A 16,839-nucleotide genomic window follows, 5' to 3' on the forward strand; every position below is an offset into this window, starting at 1 on the left:
GAGCCTGTCTAATCCAGGCGGCTTACCCGAGTGCTGCCCCATCATTTGTCCTTCTGTGTTGTTTTCGGCTGCCCTGGGCCATCAGCTGATGGTGGTGGGAAAGTGTTTGCTGTTCCCTCATTGTGGCTGCGCTAAGTCCGCTGGAGCTGCTGTGATTGTGGTGGTAATCCTGTGCAGGTCACCGGGCTGGGTTGGAAGTCAGCCTTGCGCTGAATGGAAATGGCAGTGGTGTGCCGCTTGTGCAGCGGCGTGGCTGTGAAGCGGCACCGAGCAGAGTGACACTTTAATCCTGCCGTGGTGCCCGCTCTTTCTGGAAGACCCGCAGAGAGCAGGCGTGTCCTGGCCCAGGCGCCGGCGTGAGTCCTGCTTGCGTCAGGGGTACAGGTGCCAGGATGGGGGAGATGAGGATGCGCTCAGAGCGCTCGTGAGGGCAGCAGCCACTTCAGCTTTGCGGGAGTGCCTGGGAGCATAGCGTGACACTGCCGGCTGCTGGCCCTGCCTCATAAGCTTCGTGCCGCTCAGCAAAGCGCCCTTTGCTACGGCAGTGCTCTGGTGGTCACGCCTTTTGGGACGTTGCCCAGCGTGCTGGTGCTGGTGGAGTGGGCAGGTGCCCCTGGGGTGGAGGAGGCGGCGGAGGGAGCCTTGGAGCTGCTGGGTGGATGTGCTGGGGCTTTGCACTGGGGCAGGGCTCCTCACGAGGACAGGAGATGCTCCTTGTGTCCCTGGGCAGCTGGGCTGTGGCTGAGCAGCAGCTGTTTGGATGTGCCCTGGCAGAAATTTGGAGGAGTCGAGAGGCAGGTGGTGATGGTGGCAGGAGCCGGTGGCTGTGAAGCTGAGGTGGGTGAGAGGAGAGCAGTGGCAGGAGCAGCGAGAACGCCGGAGCTGCTGGCAGCAGCCGTGTGAGGAGCGGAGGGTTTGGAGGTAGAGGCCAGGGAAGGGAGACGTGCTGCGTGTGTGAGGTGAGGAGGGCGAGGCCGGGGTCCAGCAGGAGTGGGGAGACTCGAGGTGGGGCTCTGTCCGCACCACGCTCCTAACGCCGTGAGCGTGGGCTGAGCTCAGCCCTGCTCTTGTGCTCCTGAGCAAGCTGGGTGGAGCTGCGGTGGAAAGGCGTCGCCAGCTCTGCTGCCTGTGTTGTGGAGGAGGCTGCTGCAGCAGAGGAGCCCAAGCCATCTTGCTGTGACAGAGGCGTGGGAGCAGGTGTGCGCAGGCCTTCCCTTTTCTGTATGTGCAGATGAGTCGGGTCTTTTGAAGTGGCACTTCCCCAAAAGGCAGACATCCTTTGTCCCTCGACAGGCAGAGCAAGGAGAGCACTCCTAGTTCTTTCTGGGTTAGCTGCTGGAAGCCCAGAAGGGGTTTTGTAGTACTTGGAGCTTTTGCATGCTCAAGAGAAAATTAGGTAGATGCCAGCCCTATTCTGGCTCTTCCATCTGAGCGTGCTCCACCTTGTGTTGTCATCTTTGTAGCTCTGGCAGCTTCCCCTGAGCCCCTTTCACGTAACAGCATTCTCTTGCTTTTGCTTCTGGTGTCTGTTGCAGCCCCACTTGGGAGGAGAAGCTGCAGGCTAGGTGTGCTTTGGCTCGGATAGTTCTGGAGGAGGATGTGTCTAGTGTGTAACAAAGGGTCCAAATCAAAGAGGACCATATTCTATTTCAATGCAACTAAGTGCTACCCACAGACATAAGGGTTCTAGAAGTGCTTGGACATTGCAGAAGTCTAACTTAAGTGTGTATGTATCACTAATACCTGTTTTGTTGAGGAGCATGCTACAGCAGAGAAGGCCAAGCCATCCAGGTATGCAGGAGAAATTCGTTCTGCAGGTCCTTCAACCTCAGGTCCTATGAGCTCAGGCTCCTGTGAGCCAAGTAGTGTTGGATCCAGTCCTCAGCCCATGCAGACCCTGCCCTACCAGCGACCCCGTCCGTGCACCCAGGGGCTTGCCCATCAGTCTGTTGAGGGCTTTGTCCCACCTCCTACCAAGCCAAGGCCTTTTGGTGGCCCCCAGGTCTGGCTCGGGATGGTGGCATCACTGTCCACCACCAAGCCCCTGTGCAGAATGCCTCGGGGCCTGGTCTTTACCCATGCTGGGCTGTAAACTTCAGGTTCCTACTTGAATAGGAGAGCTCTGCACCCTGTTCCTGAAGGCAGGCAGACCTTTGCCACCAAGGTTGCCCCCACACTCAGCACCCTGGGATGTGGCCCTGCAACAGTGCTGGGCTTTGTTCCCCACTGCTGGGTGCTGAGGCTTGGTCCTAGGCTGCGCAGCGCCATGCCCCCCCTGCGCTGCCCATGGCAGGGCCCGGCCCCTGCTGGCTGCTCCCCAGCTTGCCCCCAGCCCACACCGGGCCTGGCTGCTGCGCCATGCCTTGGCTGCCCTGCACCCCTTTGCAGGCAGGTTTCAGAGAGACAGACTCCCCATGACAAATTTCCCCCCCAGCGGGCTGGGTCCCTGGTGCCCTTCCTCTGTGGGGCCACTGGGAACAGGTGGGCCACCCCCAGGGCACAGCTTGCCAGTGCTTCCCCAGCATGCATGCCCCCCTCCAGAGGGGAATGGCACCTGTAAAGCAGCACCCCACACCCTCCTGCAGTGCTGCGTGCTGCTCTGGGGGCTGGACCACCCCGCTGCCCAATGAGACCCAGCAATGTCTGCTGGTGATGCACTACTCAGCAGCAACAGTCTTTGGCAGGGCCAGGACAAAACAGGAGCCTCTGGGCACACTGCTGTAGGAAAAGGCTTAGCTTTCTGTCTCCACCAAGGCACAGCCCTAGGACCTGCTTTCTTCTTAGGGTGGGATCAGAAGCAGCTCCTCAGTCCATGCTCTCCACCCTGCAGCATGGCACGGCACCACCGCTGCTCCCAGCACAAGCAGTGGGTGTCTGGGTTCAATGACATGTCCTGGTGTAGGGAAGCACCCCATGGCAAGAATGGAGACAGTTGCCATGGAGAAGACAGCATGAGGGACCATCACAGAAAGCTCTGGAGACCCTGGGAGAGCAGACTCAGAAACCTGTGCCCTCAGCACCCTACCTTACTGCCTTTTTTTTTCTCCCCAAACTGGTAACTTTAGAGGAGGATGACTTTAAAAAACAGAACAACCTTTTTTTTTTTTTTTAATACACGAACCAAACAGTTATAGCATAAGCATCTTTGCATAACTACAGTACACCATTTCTCTTACAATATTTTTCAACCTGCAGCAGTAGCACATGCAGGGGCTGGGTGGCGTTTTCTGAGAGCCTTTCCTGGTTCAGTGGAAGGTTTTGCTATCCTCAGTCAGAAAGTAAGAGGGCAGCAACCTCCAGGTTAACAGTGAGTACAGTTAACGAGACTGCAAATCATAAAGCTACGCCCGTCAGCAAACGGCCTTGTTTGTATGTAAAAAAGGCTTGGCAGAACTAAGGTCCCTGTTTTCGTAGTGTGGTACTTGAATGACACTGCTTCGTTTTGTCCCAACACTCAGCACAAAACTTGGCAGACACCTGGGAGGATATTTGTAATTAACAGAAATTAAAGCAGCTCCCTCTAACTAGCAGTTATAACTGAGACTTTGACCAGGTTTTAGCAGGCTGCAGTTTAAAGTGTATGACCAGAACTGCTGACACACCACAGTTACAAATTTAAAGAGGCTGAAAAAAAATCCACACAATGTTTGCTTACAACCCAAAGAAGCCTAAAGAACTGTTAAATGTTTCTAAAGAAGAGCAAATAAGGCAAGCCATTGTACAGAGCAGTGACACAGGAGTGATGACAAGCCCTGGGAAGGGAACGGCAGATGAGGCGTTAGGAGGAGGATGGAGGTACCAGCAGGAGTCAAAGGTTGGGAAGCTGAGGTGGAAGAGTGCCAAAGAAAAGGTGTCTTCTTGTCTACTGAAGCAGTCTCTTTGCCTGTAACAGGGCTGATGGAGGCTTTTCAGTTCTGGCATTTCCTAGGTGATGTCTCTTTCTGCACCTTTGTTGCAGATGTGTTGAGACTCTGTCAGACAGCCCCCTCAGCATCCAGAAGTTTCCTTTGGACAGGAGATGTCAGGGTGCAGTGGTGGGGATTGTGGCTTATAATATTGACAGTGACAGGAGACTTGCTACCAGCTCTGCTCCTTGTTTTGCAGAGGAGGCTGCTGCAGCACATGAGGGGACACCAAGCCATCCTGTTGTGGCAGAGAAATGTGGAAGCGAGACCTTTGATGCAAGGGTGCGTAGTGGCCCATGTGTCTGGATTAATTTGTTCTGTAGTTGCTTGTGCTTTGGGAATTGCAGGAGGGAAAGCTGCTTTGAGCCAGGAGGTCCTGACCTCAAAAGTGTGTGCAGATGAGCGGAGCTGTGAGGAGCATTCCCAGAAATCCTGGGCTCACGCCAGCCTCCGCAGGCAGCTGGAACAGACTCAAAGGCACTGTTCCCACAGTGGTGCAAGCACTTGCCTGTGAGAGTGGCTGCTTGTGGTAAATTATTAATTTGATTCACAGCACAAGTTGGCTGAGGGAAGCCCTGGAGGTGACAAAGCTTGTCCCTACCCCATTTCCCAGTCTGGGGTGAGATGCTGGCTGCGTGCAGTTTCTCCGAGTGTATTTTCTGACACCTGCCCTGACCCCCCTCATATTAAAAGGGCCCGTGCTAAGTCAGTAGGCTCCTGGTCAGAGGACTTGTCTGGCCAGACTCTGCCTGATCTTTGCAGGCTGTTCTGCTGCCTTATCCAACTGTCTATAACAGTTTCGTTGTTGTTTTTCCTCCCTCTCTCTGTGATCCTCTAGCAGACTTTTAGGCTGAATTTCTTGGTTAAGAAGTGTGAGAGACAGGTTCTGGATAGACCTAGAGTATGGTGCCAGCTACAAGAGAGGCCTGCGAAAACGGGGGGAGATGGAGAGACAGAGATTCATTCAGTAGTGAACTTTGAGCCCAGTTAGTTGGTGAGAAGGCACAGGGTTGCCCCATTTGCATTATTTATGTTGATGTGCTTGCTTGTGTGTGGGTGTCTGCAAAGGCATTGCTCTATGTTGACCTTGATCTGTTTGCAAGAGGCTGGTCCTGCGAATGAGGAAACGCAGATGCTGCCGCTAGTTCCAGTATTTGCTCATTCAGCACCAGCAGGATGAATCCTCAGTGTCCACCAGTTGTCCACAACAAGAAAGCATCTGTTTTAGGGGCCAGAGCTGTCATCTGATGACCAATTTGATGTCCAAAATGGCTCCAGCTGCTTTTCAATCCTTGTGACATAATTACTTGTCTGAAAGTTTTTTGCTTTAGCTGTACTTCAAAGTGTGTTTGTCCAACTGGTGACTAAATCCACTTGGAAGTCAAATGGGGATTTACCATGGCCAAACCATCTTTCCCATTCTTGGACACCAGTTCCCAACGATGGGAATGTGGCATGGCCAGATTGCAAGGCACAACCCTACACAAGCAGGCAGGGTGGGACTGCTGGAAATCATGCTGCCTGCAAACCAGATCCTTGTTGTTGTGTCAGCTCAGAGGAGGGCAGGAGTAAAATCCGCTGGCAGACCATCATCAAAATACCCAGAACATCATGGCATCTTGTGTGTTGAACTGTGTAATCATTATCCTTCACTGAAGCCTATGCTGCCTCCCCCTGAAATGGCAGGTAATTTGACCTGGTACCTTTTCTGCCTGCAGGCCACTTCAGGTGTACTCCATGCAGTTTAACATGGGGTGCCACCCTCTGGATACCCAAACACTCTCTTGTCCCCCAGATCCCTGGAACAGTGAATTTCTGTGTCATCTGGAGCCCCAGCTAGGAGGCTTCCCCACTTGCATTTCTTTCCTTGTCCTCTTTCCTTTTGGCAGTCAGAGCATGCTCATTTAGGCTTGGGCACGGGTTTTGAGGCCTCCCTGCACACAGGTAGGACTGAGGATGTGCCTTTATGCTCACTAAGCAACTTTACTTAAGAAGCCTCGCAGGACACCTGCATGCCAGCATACGTCTGCTGGCTGCATCCTATGGGTGGGCTGGAGTGTCATGCCCACAGCTTCAAAGAAATCTGTCAGGTGTGATGCAAGAGCCTCTAGCAGTGCTCTAAGACGGAGGTTTCATCACCACCTGCTTCTTCCCAGTTACTGGAAATTAGATCACACTCCCTTCCTTTTTCAGGACTGTGTAAGAGGATGAGTTTTTGGTCATGTCTCCTGAAGAACAAAGTTCACCTAGCTCTCTGCATGGTGCTATCTTAGAGATGCACCAGAAGCCCACCTGCAGCATTTGGAAGGATTTCACCACATTCAGCACCCACAGAGATTACCCAGGTCCTCCAGGTACATGTGTTTTACTGACAGGGCAGCCTGGCCAGCTCCTGTAATCGCCTATTTGAAATAGGTGATGTGTAAAATGTGTAAAAGCTGAAAATAAGTGCATATAATGTAAAGAGCAGCATTCTTTAATGTGCCTCACCACCACTAGGACTTGAAGAAAGAGTTAAGTGGAAAACGCTACTTTGCAAAGGGCGATTTTTCCTCCATTTTTAAGGCAAGCTAGTAGTCATAAAGCTTGGTTAAATCATGAACCCTTCAGGGCCAGGAGTTTTGTGGGTTCTTTTTTATTCCTGTACATGAAGGTCAGTAATTTTGTTTGCTTTCTCGCTTTTCCCAGAACACTAGTCCTGATCTGAGTTTTTCTACGTATGTTTTTAAAATGTGATGGTAGCTGCTTCACAGCTTGTTGATTTGCAGCCCAGCAAGGAACAATAAGGTTTACCCTGAGATGCTATGGCAAAACCAAGCTCCTCCCTGTTCTGCAATCAATTGTTTAACACAGCCGGGAGAAATACTGGCTCCACGCCAGAGGAAGAGTTAGTACAGCAGGGACATCCTAAGTGGAGCTGTCAAACTGATGGACCCCATCAGCCATGACAGGCAGGTCAGGAGCTGACAGGTCTTGACCTCCAGGGAAGGGTGGGCTGTCCACCCACAGCGGAGCAGTTTCTGTCTGGGCTCTGCTCCCTGGAGAACCCTTCCTCTTGCGCCAGCTGAATTCCTGGAAGCCAAGCAGGTCTGTGGGGTCTGGCCCTTGAGTTGTGCAGACCAGGTCCACCACCGCTCACCCCAGCCAAGCAAAACGGCTTGCATGGGCTTGTTCCCCACCGCCTGGAAACACCAGGTGATGTATTTCTAGAGGAGTGCAAATAGGGCAAGCAATCATACAAAACGACCTTGGAAGGTCTGGCTCATCATGAAAGTAACGCACAAACCCAAAATGATTAATACACTATGGTGCTATCCACAGAAGGCTTTACCAGTTACACCAAGTGCTACTCCCAGAAATAAGGGTTCTAGAAGTGCTTGAATGTTGCTGGGGTCAAACAGCATGTAGGTGTCATCTTTTAGAAACCAAACCCTACAAAATACCCCTGCTACAGCATAAGCCAGCCTTTACAGAGTAGGACCCCACCTCAAACAGCAAGGCTACAGAATACCTATAAAAGTAGTGCCCTGCTGAAACAAAGTACGTTTGTCTCTGCAGAAGTGTATTTCACTGTTTTTAAAACATGACTAGTTCACGAACATCCAGGGTAGAAGAGATGTTGTATTTTTCACAGACAAATTCTAGTTACAGATCTCTGAAACTTGTAAATAATACTTAGAATACAGAATTTCAAATCAGTGCAAAATGTACAATCAAACACAAAACACATATTGCAAAATATATACAGAATTGTTCTAAGAACATAACCCAAGGACAAACAGATGTTTAAATATGAGAGAACAGTCCATCTTTTATAAATTACCTTTTTTTTTTTAAAAAAAAACCAATTAGTACACTAGGCATGTTATTTCTAGACAAGTTACCACAGCATAGTGACGTGTCTCATTTACAAGACAGACACTGAGAAACAAGTTACATCATTAAAAGCCTGTTTCTGAGACCAATCCACAAGTAAACGCGTGATAATAATTACTGGTTTGAGACACACAATGTGGAAACAGTTTTCAACCACTTTAATGCTTATACTTAGGCTTTTTTTTCTGAGAATTATTAGGCTGATGCACAAAGAATAAGCACTGGAAAATTAACTGTTCAATGGTCAGTTTACCTTAGTATTTTGGGCCACGATGATTTATTACCAATGTATTAGAACATCCACAAGAAATGCTGTAAGACATCTTAAGAGTATCTTGAATTAAAATAGCATTCATAAAACTGCTTGAAGTTGGATGATTTAAACAACCAGAGGTGAAAGACACAGTTATTTAAGCAATAGCTAAGCTGTAATTTGAGAAGACTTAAGATGTCATGGGTGGTTCCTAAGTAGAAGGGACACTGAAATCTGTAGTGAATTGCAAACTCTGTGATGCTTTGCATTCAAAGCAGAGATGCTCCCTTCCAATAATCAGAACTTGGAGCGTCAAGGTATTGATTGCTACTATCTACACCATTGCTAATTAAACTATTCCAAGGATAACTTGCTTTTGGCATGGTCAGAAAGCTGGAGTTATACAGCTATTGCTATGCTACTGATCCCCAAAATTTTGCTTTAAAATAGCAGGGAAGGCTGTATAAGCACCTAAAATTACACAATAAATACTCAGTATTATTCAAGCACCTCTTGCTACCCAATTTGGCAAGACCAGCAGCACAAAGGGATGCCACGGCGAGGCAAGCTGTTAACTGACACAGGCACATGTTGATTTGCGCCTTCTTGCCTTCAGAATGCAAAAGGACTAATACGTGGCACACCCTGTGGACAGTGAGAGGGGACAGTAAGTGCCCAGCAGTCACCAGATTTGTAACTTTTCCCACAGTCAAGCACATGGGCGGGCTTCTCTAATCTTTAACCTGCACTAGTTTCTATGGGGAAAAAGTTCTGCCTTCTACAGCTGATGTTTCTATTAGGAGTTGCTGCCAGAGGTGTAATATGGGATATGCACAATATAAATGAAGCCACATCTTCTGAAATCAAGTTGTCTCCTAAATAACACAGCTGAGCTGACCCCAGTGACATGGTAAAATGGGTGTGTTGCTAGGAGAGCTCAGAGGGATAACTACACCAGTAATGGTGCCCTATTTAAAAATACTTTGCTTTGGGATACATCTTTAATATCTACATACATTTATTTCAAGACTTCAACCCAACTTTTTCAACAACACCGATCTGCTTATAAAACATTCTCATAAATTATCTTCACAAAAAATAAAGTCAATCCTTTGGAAAACATGTTCAATACGACACTTGTATCAGTAGAAATTCTGTCCAACAGGTCCATGGCAGAGAAGTCATCATCCTCATTTAAATCCCTCCAAAGGGAGATAACCAGGTATCTAAACCAGAAGGCCACTATTTCGTTGTCATGGGAAGCAGAAACAATGCTTCCAAAAAACGGAAAGAGTGCAGTTTCAACTGACATGTATGAGTTTACAATCAATAGTCACCAACCTGTAAACATTGAAACTGCCAGTCTAACTGCAGGTCAAGATTAATAATTTGCATTGATTCCACTGCATTCTACACATACAATGGCTACACTGTTAAAAACATACATTAAATAGCAAAAGGAACAAAGGCTTTGAGCTGGATCTCTCCTACCAGCCAAGTGTCAAATCAGTAAATGTTGACATTATAAATAAAACTTGAAAATTACTTTTAAGCATTATAAAATCAGTCTAATAAACCTAAATCTTAGAATAGCAGCCAATTTTTAATTGTTTAAAAATACATATGTGAACTTTCAGTCAGTCAGCTACAAATACACACTGTGATGGGAAGAAGATACCTTCTCTCATTCCCAAGCAGGCTTTCAAGGAAAACACAGTATTAGAGATGGATGGGAATCAAGGAACCCTGCACTCAGAGAAACTCCTAAACAGCTGCATTCTACAAACTTGTTTTCACTGTTACCTGAAAGTGCATTTTTGTATCTGTAGAATCATCCCCATATTTACAAAAAAGTACAAACATTGCAATTTTGCCACACCCTAAGCCTACCTAACCTGCATTTTCTGTTAAGTGCAAAAAGTCTATGAACTGATACATGCACTGGTGCATGGAAGATCAAAGCCTGAAAATGAGGCAATGCTGTCACCATGAATCCAAGGTGTTCAGTAGCTGCCGAGGCTTTGCTGCACAGCTGCTAAATGGCTGAAGTAGAAGCTGAAGTAGAAATTAACGAACAGTCAGAGTGGTATTTTAGAGCAGGGTCTCCATTCCCCTGCTCTTCACACACATTCACCACCACGTACTCATGCCCTTGTTACCAGTTTCAGTATAAAGGCTGGGCCCAAAGCGCAGCAAGGCAGCCTGTCAGAAAATGCAGTTACTGTGAAGGATGAAGGAAGAGGTATGAGGTACGGACTGGAAGAATATACTGCCAGGTCTCTCAAATGCACAACTCTTAACGTATCCCCAGTTTCAGTGCCGGTGTATGGACCTGTGGCTATGCAACACAGGGCACACCTGCTCGCATAGTCAGCACATTACAGAATACCTACGCAGCTAAATCTATTGTGCTGGCAACATAAGTAATTTTTAAGTGTCACAACAGCTCCTTTTACCTTCTCCCACAAAATGAGGCTTCATTCAATGACAGATTTACAAACAGACTGCTGCAGAGTAATGGACACGCATAAATGCTTAGTGATTCCAAACAGTTCTTATTCAAAACAAGAACATTATTTGCTCTTTAAAGAAATGCAATCTGTACAATACTTACAAGAGGGTAACTGTGAAGATTTTCTTCACTGAAAAACATTCTATAACAATTCATTTAGTTTTGTTCCTTACTTAAGTCTTGCAGCGGACTATGCTACAGCTTCTAGTTTTCCAAATGCTACGGTAGCCATTGCCATTGATTTTAGACACACAAAGACTTGATTAAAATCTGGAAAGAGCAAGAGTTCAAATTGTGCACATGCAGTGACTGTACTCTAAGTGCAGTTGTGCTTTCACTATATTGCCATCATGTCTTGTGGAAGAGCACATGCCCATTAGAAGCATCTGCTGGGAAGCTCAGTGGGATCAGTACAAAAGCAAGCTCTGCCTCCTCTCCAAAGCTGATGATAGATCCAAAAGTGAGTGCTATCAGAATGCTGTAACACTGTAAAAGCTGTACAACTAGGCACTGTGACGGGAAATATCATAAGGCCTATTTTTAACAGCATATGTATATAAACACACACATATATACACATATATGAACAAAAGGTTCTTGGCATTTAAACTACACAAATCAAGTATAAAAGCCATGGGTAAAAAGCAGCAAATTTTCTGAAGTAGTACCTGTCATCTCACGGATGAGCTTTTGCATTTCAGTTCTCTTGAGACAGAGGTAATGTGTTTCAACCATCAAAACAGATTTTAACCCACTGACCACCTTCTCTCTTCTGCAGGAGTGGGGTATTGGAAATGAACCATAATTTTCAGGACCCCTCTCTCCCCCATGTTGGCAAAGCAGAGTAGGACACTAGTAGAAGGTCAGGAGTGTGTAATTCAGCAGGGAGACGCTAGCTGTGCCTGCCATGGTTTATAGACAAGGTAAAAAGGCGAGGCAGTGGAGAGAGGATGGAGTGTGCTCAGGACAGCAATGAGCCTCCATCTCTGCCCTGTCCACACCGGTTCAGTGTTCTGGATGTTGATTAACGCCTGTCTTGACAGAACAGAGCCTCTTCCCCAATGCTCTTGTTACTGAATTATTAATAGCACTTGGCTGTGTGACCACTAGATTCTCGCACAAGGTTACTTAAAGACTCAGTGCTGAGAATCACTTATCTGCCCACTATCATGTGAATTGTCATGCATTGTTTTGTTCAACGTAAAGGATAAGTCAAAATGCTTTGTATTAATTGCAAAGAGTTTTCTCTTTAAGGAAGTCTTACATACTATGAAATAAAATACTAGGCCTTCTCAGAGACCATGTATGATGAAAAAATAAAAAAAACCCATAACATAATAATAATAATAAAAAGAAGTCTTGTTATACTGGTCATTACAGTACCTGAAACTGAAACATCTTAACAGAGGGGTTAAATATTGAGTTTCTCCTTTTTAAAACTTTACAGGACCTTTCCTATCTCAACTGCCTAGGAATCTGTTCCGTCTTCAAAACACACCAAGCATTATTTTATGATGCGTAGAGACATTAAACGCCAAGTGTGTTTTTCTTAAGATACATTTTCATTCCAGTGTGGCACTCATCTGCTCAAAAAACATGTGGAAGCTGGTTTCTGGGAAAGAAGAAAAGGGAAAGAAAAAAGAAAACTCAAAGCTTTCCTGTCCTCCCCCAGGATCCCCTCTGGCAGTTGTGAGAACACATTCGTCCTTCTGTGTCACTTGTTGCCACGACGCTATCCTGTCAGTACGCTATCACTGTACACAGGCTGGTCCAGTGTTCCAGAGACGGAAAATCACCATGGAAGGATACACCACAGTAAGGGGCCCTCTGATTAAAATACTGTGACTCAAGAGTCTCGTGTTATTTCAGATACCAGGCACTGAGCAAAGGGAGAGACAGCCAGGCCCTTAAAGAGCCAAGAACACGAACCACGGTCAGCTGCATGCTGCAGAACTATCTACGTCTGGAAAAACAGTAAGACAGGTTTATTTACTTGGGCTTCACAAGACGGGTCAGTACCAGCAAGCTTGGAGCCCACGCATATTTTCTGTAACAAAAAGTCAAGTTTTCCTCTCCATTACTGAATCAGCAACTGGAAAGACCATGCATTCTTTTTGCTGCCCTGAGGACACAAAGCAGCTTCTCTGGCTTTCTGGGCAATTGTAAGCAGCAATCTGTTTCAGATTTCCTCTCTAATTAGCGAGCTTCATCCTGAGAGGGCATACCCTGAAATACAACTTCACTCTTACTAGTTGTAATGCTGGTACTAGGATGTCAGAAAAGCTCCAGCTGATCCTTCAAGACCAGGTTCTGAAGCAGAGACAACACTGTGTTTAATGATCAGGAGATGAGGATTTTAGGTCTGTACTACCCACACCATCTCCTTCATAGCATGAATCTAGTTCGCATGTTGAATAAAAAGGCAAGTTGTAGTCCACATGGTGGTAGCTGAAGAACAACCCTAAAATTAAATTAACAATTTAAACAATAAAACAGGCTCCATTGAAAACAGGAGTCAGTCCTCCAAATACATCTCTACCAGAACACTAAGAACAGAAGGAATCACTAGACAGGAAGGAGAGGCTGTGGGCAGCTGCCATTTTTGCATGGCTCTTTTGTCAGTTTACAGCTTTAGCTGTATCATTCTGTTGCTATAGATTGCTATATTCTTGTAGCACCCACATTCACGCCCTTGTCTGCACTGTGACTGGAAAGTAGAAAGCACAAGTGATGATCAGATTTGCTGAAGTTGGCACAGTGCTTAAGAGTACAGACTGACCAACAAGACCCAACAAGAAGCGCCTCAGAACGTAACTGGCTCCAATAGAATATGGCTTTGGCATATACACTGAAGTCCCCTGCAGCAGCTGGAGCTGTTTTCCTAGATACTGAGTGACAGCAATGCTCCTCAAGCTGTCACTTGAGTGATGAATTCGTGCCATCCATAGCTGAATTAGTTATTACCATGCAACAGAGGACAAGCTAGCCCACTGGCTAGCTAAGTGGGCTCCCAACAACACAGCTTAAGTAGCTCCAAGCAGCAGATGCACACGAGTGGCAAAATGCTGCAGGCCCCCTGCACAACTAGCTCAGAGGGGCCCCTTGTGTACGATGTTGACCTGAGGCGAAAGGTTCAGTCACTGGAGAACCAGTGGTGAGATGAGACAGCAGAGATGTGAGTGAAGATCAACACAGCTATGGCCACGGGCAGTAGACGCGTGCAGTGCATGACAGGAGCAGCATGTCTGCTCGAGCACCAGCCTCTAGCAGTAAGCTCTGAAATAGGTACTGGACCCCCACATCTTCAGCAGATGGGTAAGCACAGAGAGGTGACCTCAGTCTCACAGGAGGTGACAGAGGAACAGCCTCTGAAGAGCACACACTCATCCAAGTGAGAAAAGACAGCCACTGTGCCCCTGTGCCCACACCTGATGACACCACCCACCAAGGACCTGGGAAGGCTGGCCAGGTACATGAGTTTTCATGACAGCTATCACATTCCATTATCTGAAGCCTACAGAATATCACATGCACGCTACAGGCTTCAATACCTCCTAAGGCTCCTCAGTGAAGCTATGCTGTACTTCAGCTCTAACATATGACTGTGCTAATTTACTTAACACTAAGGTATTTCTTTTACCCTAATTAGCGATGATTTTTTTAGTCCTTGAGCTTGAATAACAGTCCAACTGTCACAAATTAATGAAAATGAAACAGCACAAGTAAAGACAAGAAGAGAGGCCTGCTGTCAAAGATAATGGTTTCAGTGATAGAAAAAATCAGTATAATGTAATACTGCCTTGAGTATTCTTGTTCCTTTTTTAAATTAGAGTGGTAGCTGCTGAAATTCAAATAGCTTTTAAAACAGGCTTTGACTGAATAATGCAGGAGAAACTAAGCTGCAGTTGAGAACTTGCTGTACAAGCTACTTCCCCTTCATTCATACTGTCCAAACACTGCTGAAGCGAACTCTCTGAAGTATTTCGACTCAATTGTTCTAGTACTTTATCTCTTCCCCGTGCATGGGACTCCTTTTACAGAAATCTTCTCTCCTGGGTTTTGTATTTTTCTCTTTACAGTAGCGCTGTTTCAGCTGTGCTATTTGGACTGATCCAAGGAGTTCTCAGCAGCTCATTCTTTGCATTTTTTTGGTTGGGAGGGTACTGCGAGCATTAATTTAAAGGAACACATTTTCATTTATGGCACAATGCACCAAAAATTATCTACGGAATGATTTTCTTTAAGAAACAGCTGGGAAAAGAGGAAGAGTCTTTGTGAAGGTAGATGCAGAAATCTCAGCATCTTGGAATCTCTGTTTGGCCTCATTTTCTATAAACATGAAAAACCTGGGAAATGGCTTATGGAAAAGCAACCCAAAGGAAACATTTCAGATGAGACAAGTACATAATAGTTATTTGTAATAATGAGGCACTGTCTTTGAAAGATGAAGTAGAACCCAGTCCTGTCAAAATGTAATGAAAGGCACGCTCATGAGCAACCCTCTTCACTAGTCGTCTGCACTCCGTTTTACCGAACCATCTTCGTATCTACAGTAGGTGTGCTGCATTATTTCTGAACACAGGTCTCCACTTAGCGTCCTCCTTCAGAGACTGACATGCTATCCACTCTCATTTCTCTCAGGCTTCCAGTTTTTTTCTGTTTCTGCTTGGATTTTTTCAACATATGGACCTAAAATGGAAAGTTTTAAAAGTGAATACTGAAATACCTGTAGTCACCTATAAGCAGATCTAAGAGAACTAACTAATACACAAGTAAAATGTTGGAACTGCAACAGAAAAACATTTAAATACGCAACTATCTGAAGGACCTATTTCCTTATAAAGCTATAGGATTAATTGGTTTTTTACATAAACATACATACACATGTATGTGTATGTGTAAGGATATATATGTGTGTGCATATATGTTTATGTACACAAATATACATACACATATATACAGATAACACTATTAGTCACTAACCTGATAGAAAGATAGAAATATTTCTCACTGGAAGGAGAAATCAGGTTTGTTCTCTCTCTCTTTCTCTTTTCCTCACTTTCTTTCAGGAAAAAACCAAAGTTTAACATATTCCAAAATATTTGAGGGATGACCCTCTTTTTCACCCATTTTTCCTCTGCAAGGGCCATCGTTCTGGTAGCCCTCCCAGCAGGGCTATGCATTCTCCAAGACTGCCTGCAGCAACAAATTTGTGTGAGTTAAAAAGGCATCCTTACAGTAGCAGGCAAATGTGTAGACCGGTGTGCACCAGAGTCAACTACTACAAAATGTTTATTTCACAATTTTGATGTCAGTAGAGAAGTTAAATTCTTAGGTAGCTGATGCTCTTTTCCTTCTACATATACATTGAAATATCAAGGAAAACCACACACTGATCACTCCCAGCTATCTTATTCTCAGCACTTTCTCCTCCATGATTCAGCTTTCTCCTTTGCTGCTCTCTGACAGACCTTCCCTCCTCCAGCACTGCCAGCAGACTGCTTCCTACCTGGTGCACTGCAGTACTGCCATGGCCCTCATAACTGTGACCTACCTAAAGATCTCAATACAGGGGAAAAAATTAAGTCAATAAGCTGAAACTCGGGGACTACTACTTTAAACACAAGCGTCATCTGAGCCAGTGGAGTGGGCCCTCAAACCATTCTCTGTAGAAACTGCTACATATTTATCCAACAGCTACCACACTGTGCCAACCAACTCTTTTAAAGTGAAGCATCAGAACACAACGGACAAGCAAGATAGTATGATCATATCCACTGGAGAAACAAAATCAACTTGCTAAGAGAAACCTACAGCCAGTACCTTTGGTCCTGCAGCAGAAATAATAATCTGGCCAGGGGCCTGAATCCAGGGCTCTCCATCAACTTGAACTGGAATTGGTTTTAGCAGTGTTACACGAAAGTATGAGCCTTGGGCTATGCGGATTCCTGATCGAAAACCACCTTGGACTTGACCCTGTGAGGAAGTAAAGACCATGATATCAATCAACCCAATCAACAAGAATCACAAATATTAGCTGCATTAAAACTGAGTGGATAGAATTTTAGTCTCATCTGACATTTTAAGTTTCAAGTAAAAGAATAGGCAAAATCAAAAAATAAAGGCAAAAAAATGCCTTTACTGATGCAGCATTAATTATTTAAGTTAGCACATGAAGAACAATTCAGATAACCCTGCAGGCTGCCAGAAGCAAAATACACAGTTTTGCACACTGAAATCATCTGCACACTCAGGTTGGCCAAGAAGCATGCACACACAAAGGTCTTGTTTGC

General features: G+C 45.9%; 1 protein-coding gene across 1 annotated transcript in view; it reads right to left on the reverse strand.

The window, feature by feature from the left end:
• Positions 1–7,508: 7,508 nt before the first annotated feature.
• Positions 7,509–16,839, reverse strand: part of DGKQ (diacylglycerol kinase theta) — a 109,075-nt gene continuing 99,744 nt past the window's right edge. The window contains exons 22-23 of the mRNA XM_037373287.1: positions 16,370–16,522; positions 7,509–15,235 (exon numbers count right to left, since the gene is read on the reverse strand). Coding sequence (XP_037229184.1) covers positions 15,137–15,235; positions 16,370–16,522 — 252 coding nt within the window. The 3' untranslated portion in view covers positions 7,509–15,136. The remainder of the gene's footprint in view (positions 15,236–16,369; positions 16,523–16,839) is intronic.

This window comes from Falco rusticolus, chromosome Z (assembly GCF_015220075.1).
Source record: "Falco rusticolus isolate bFalRus1 chromosome Z, bFalRus1.pri, whole genome shotgun sequence".
Classification (NCBI taxonomy): Eukaryota; Metazoa; Chordata; class Aves; order Falconiformes; family Falconidae; genus Falco; species Falco rusticolus.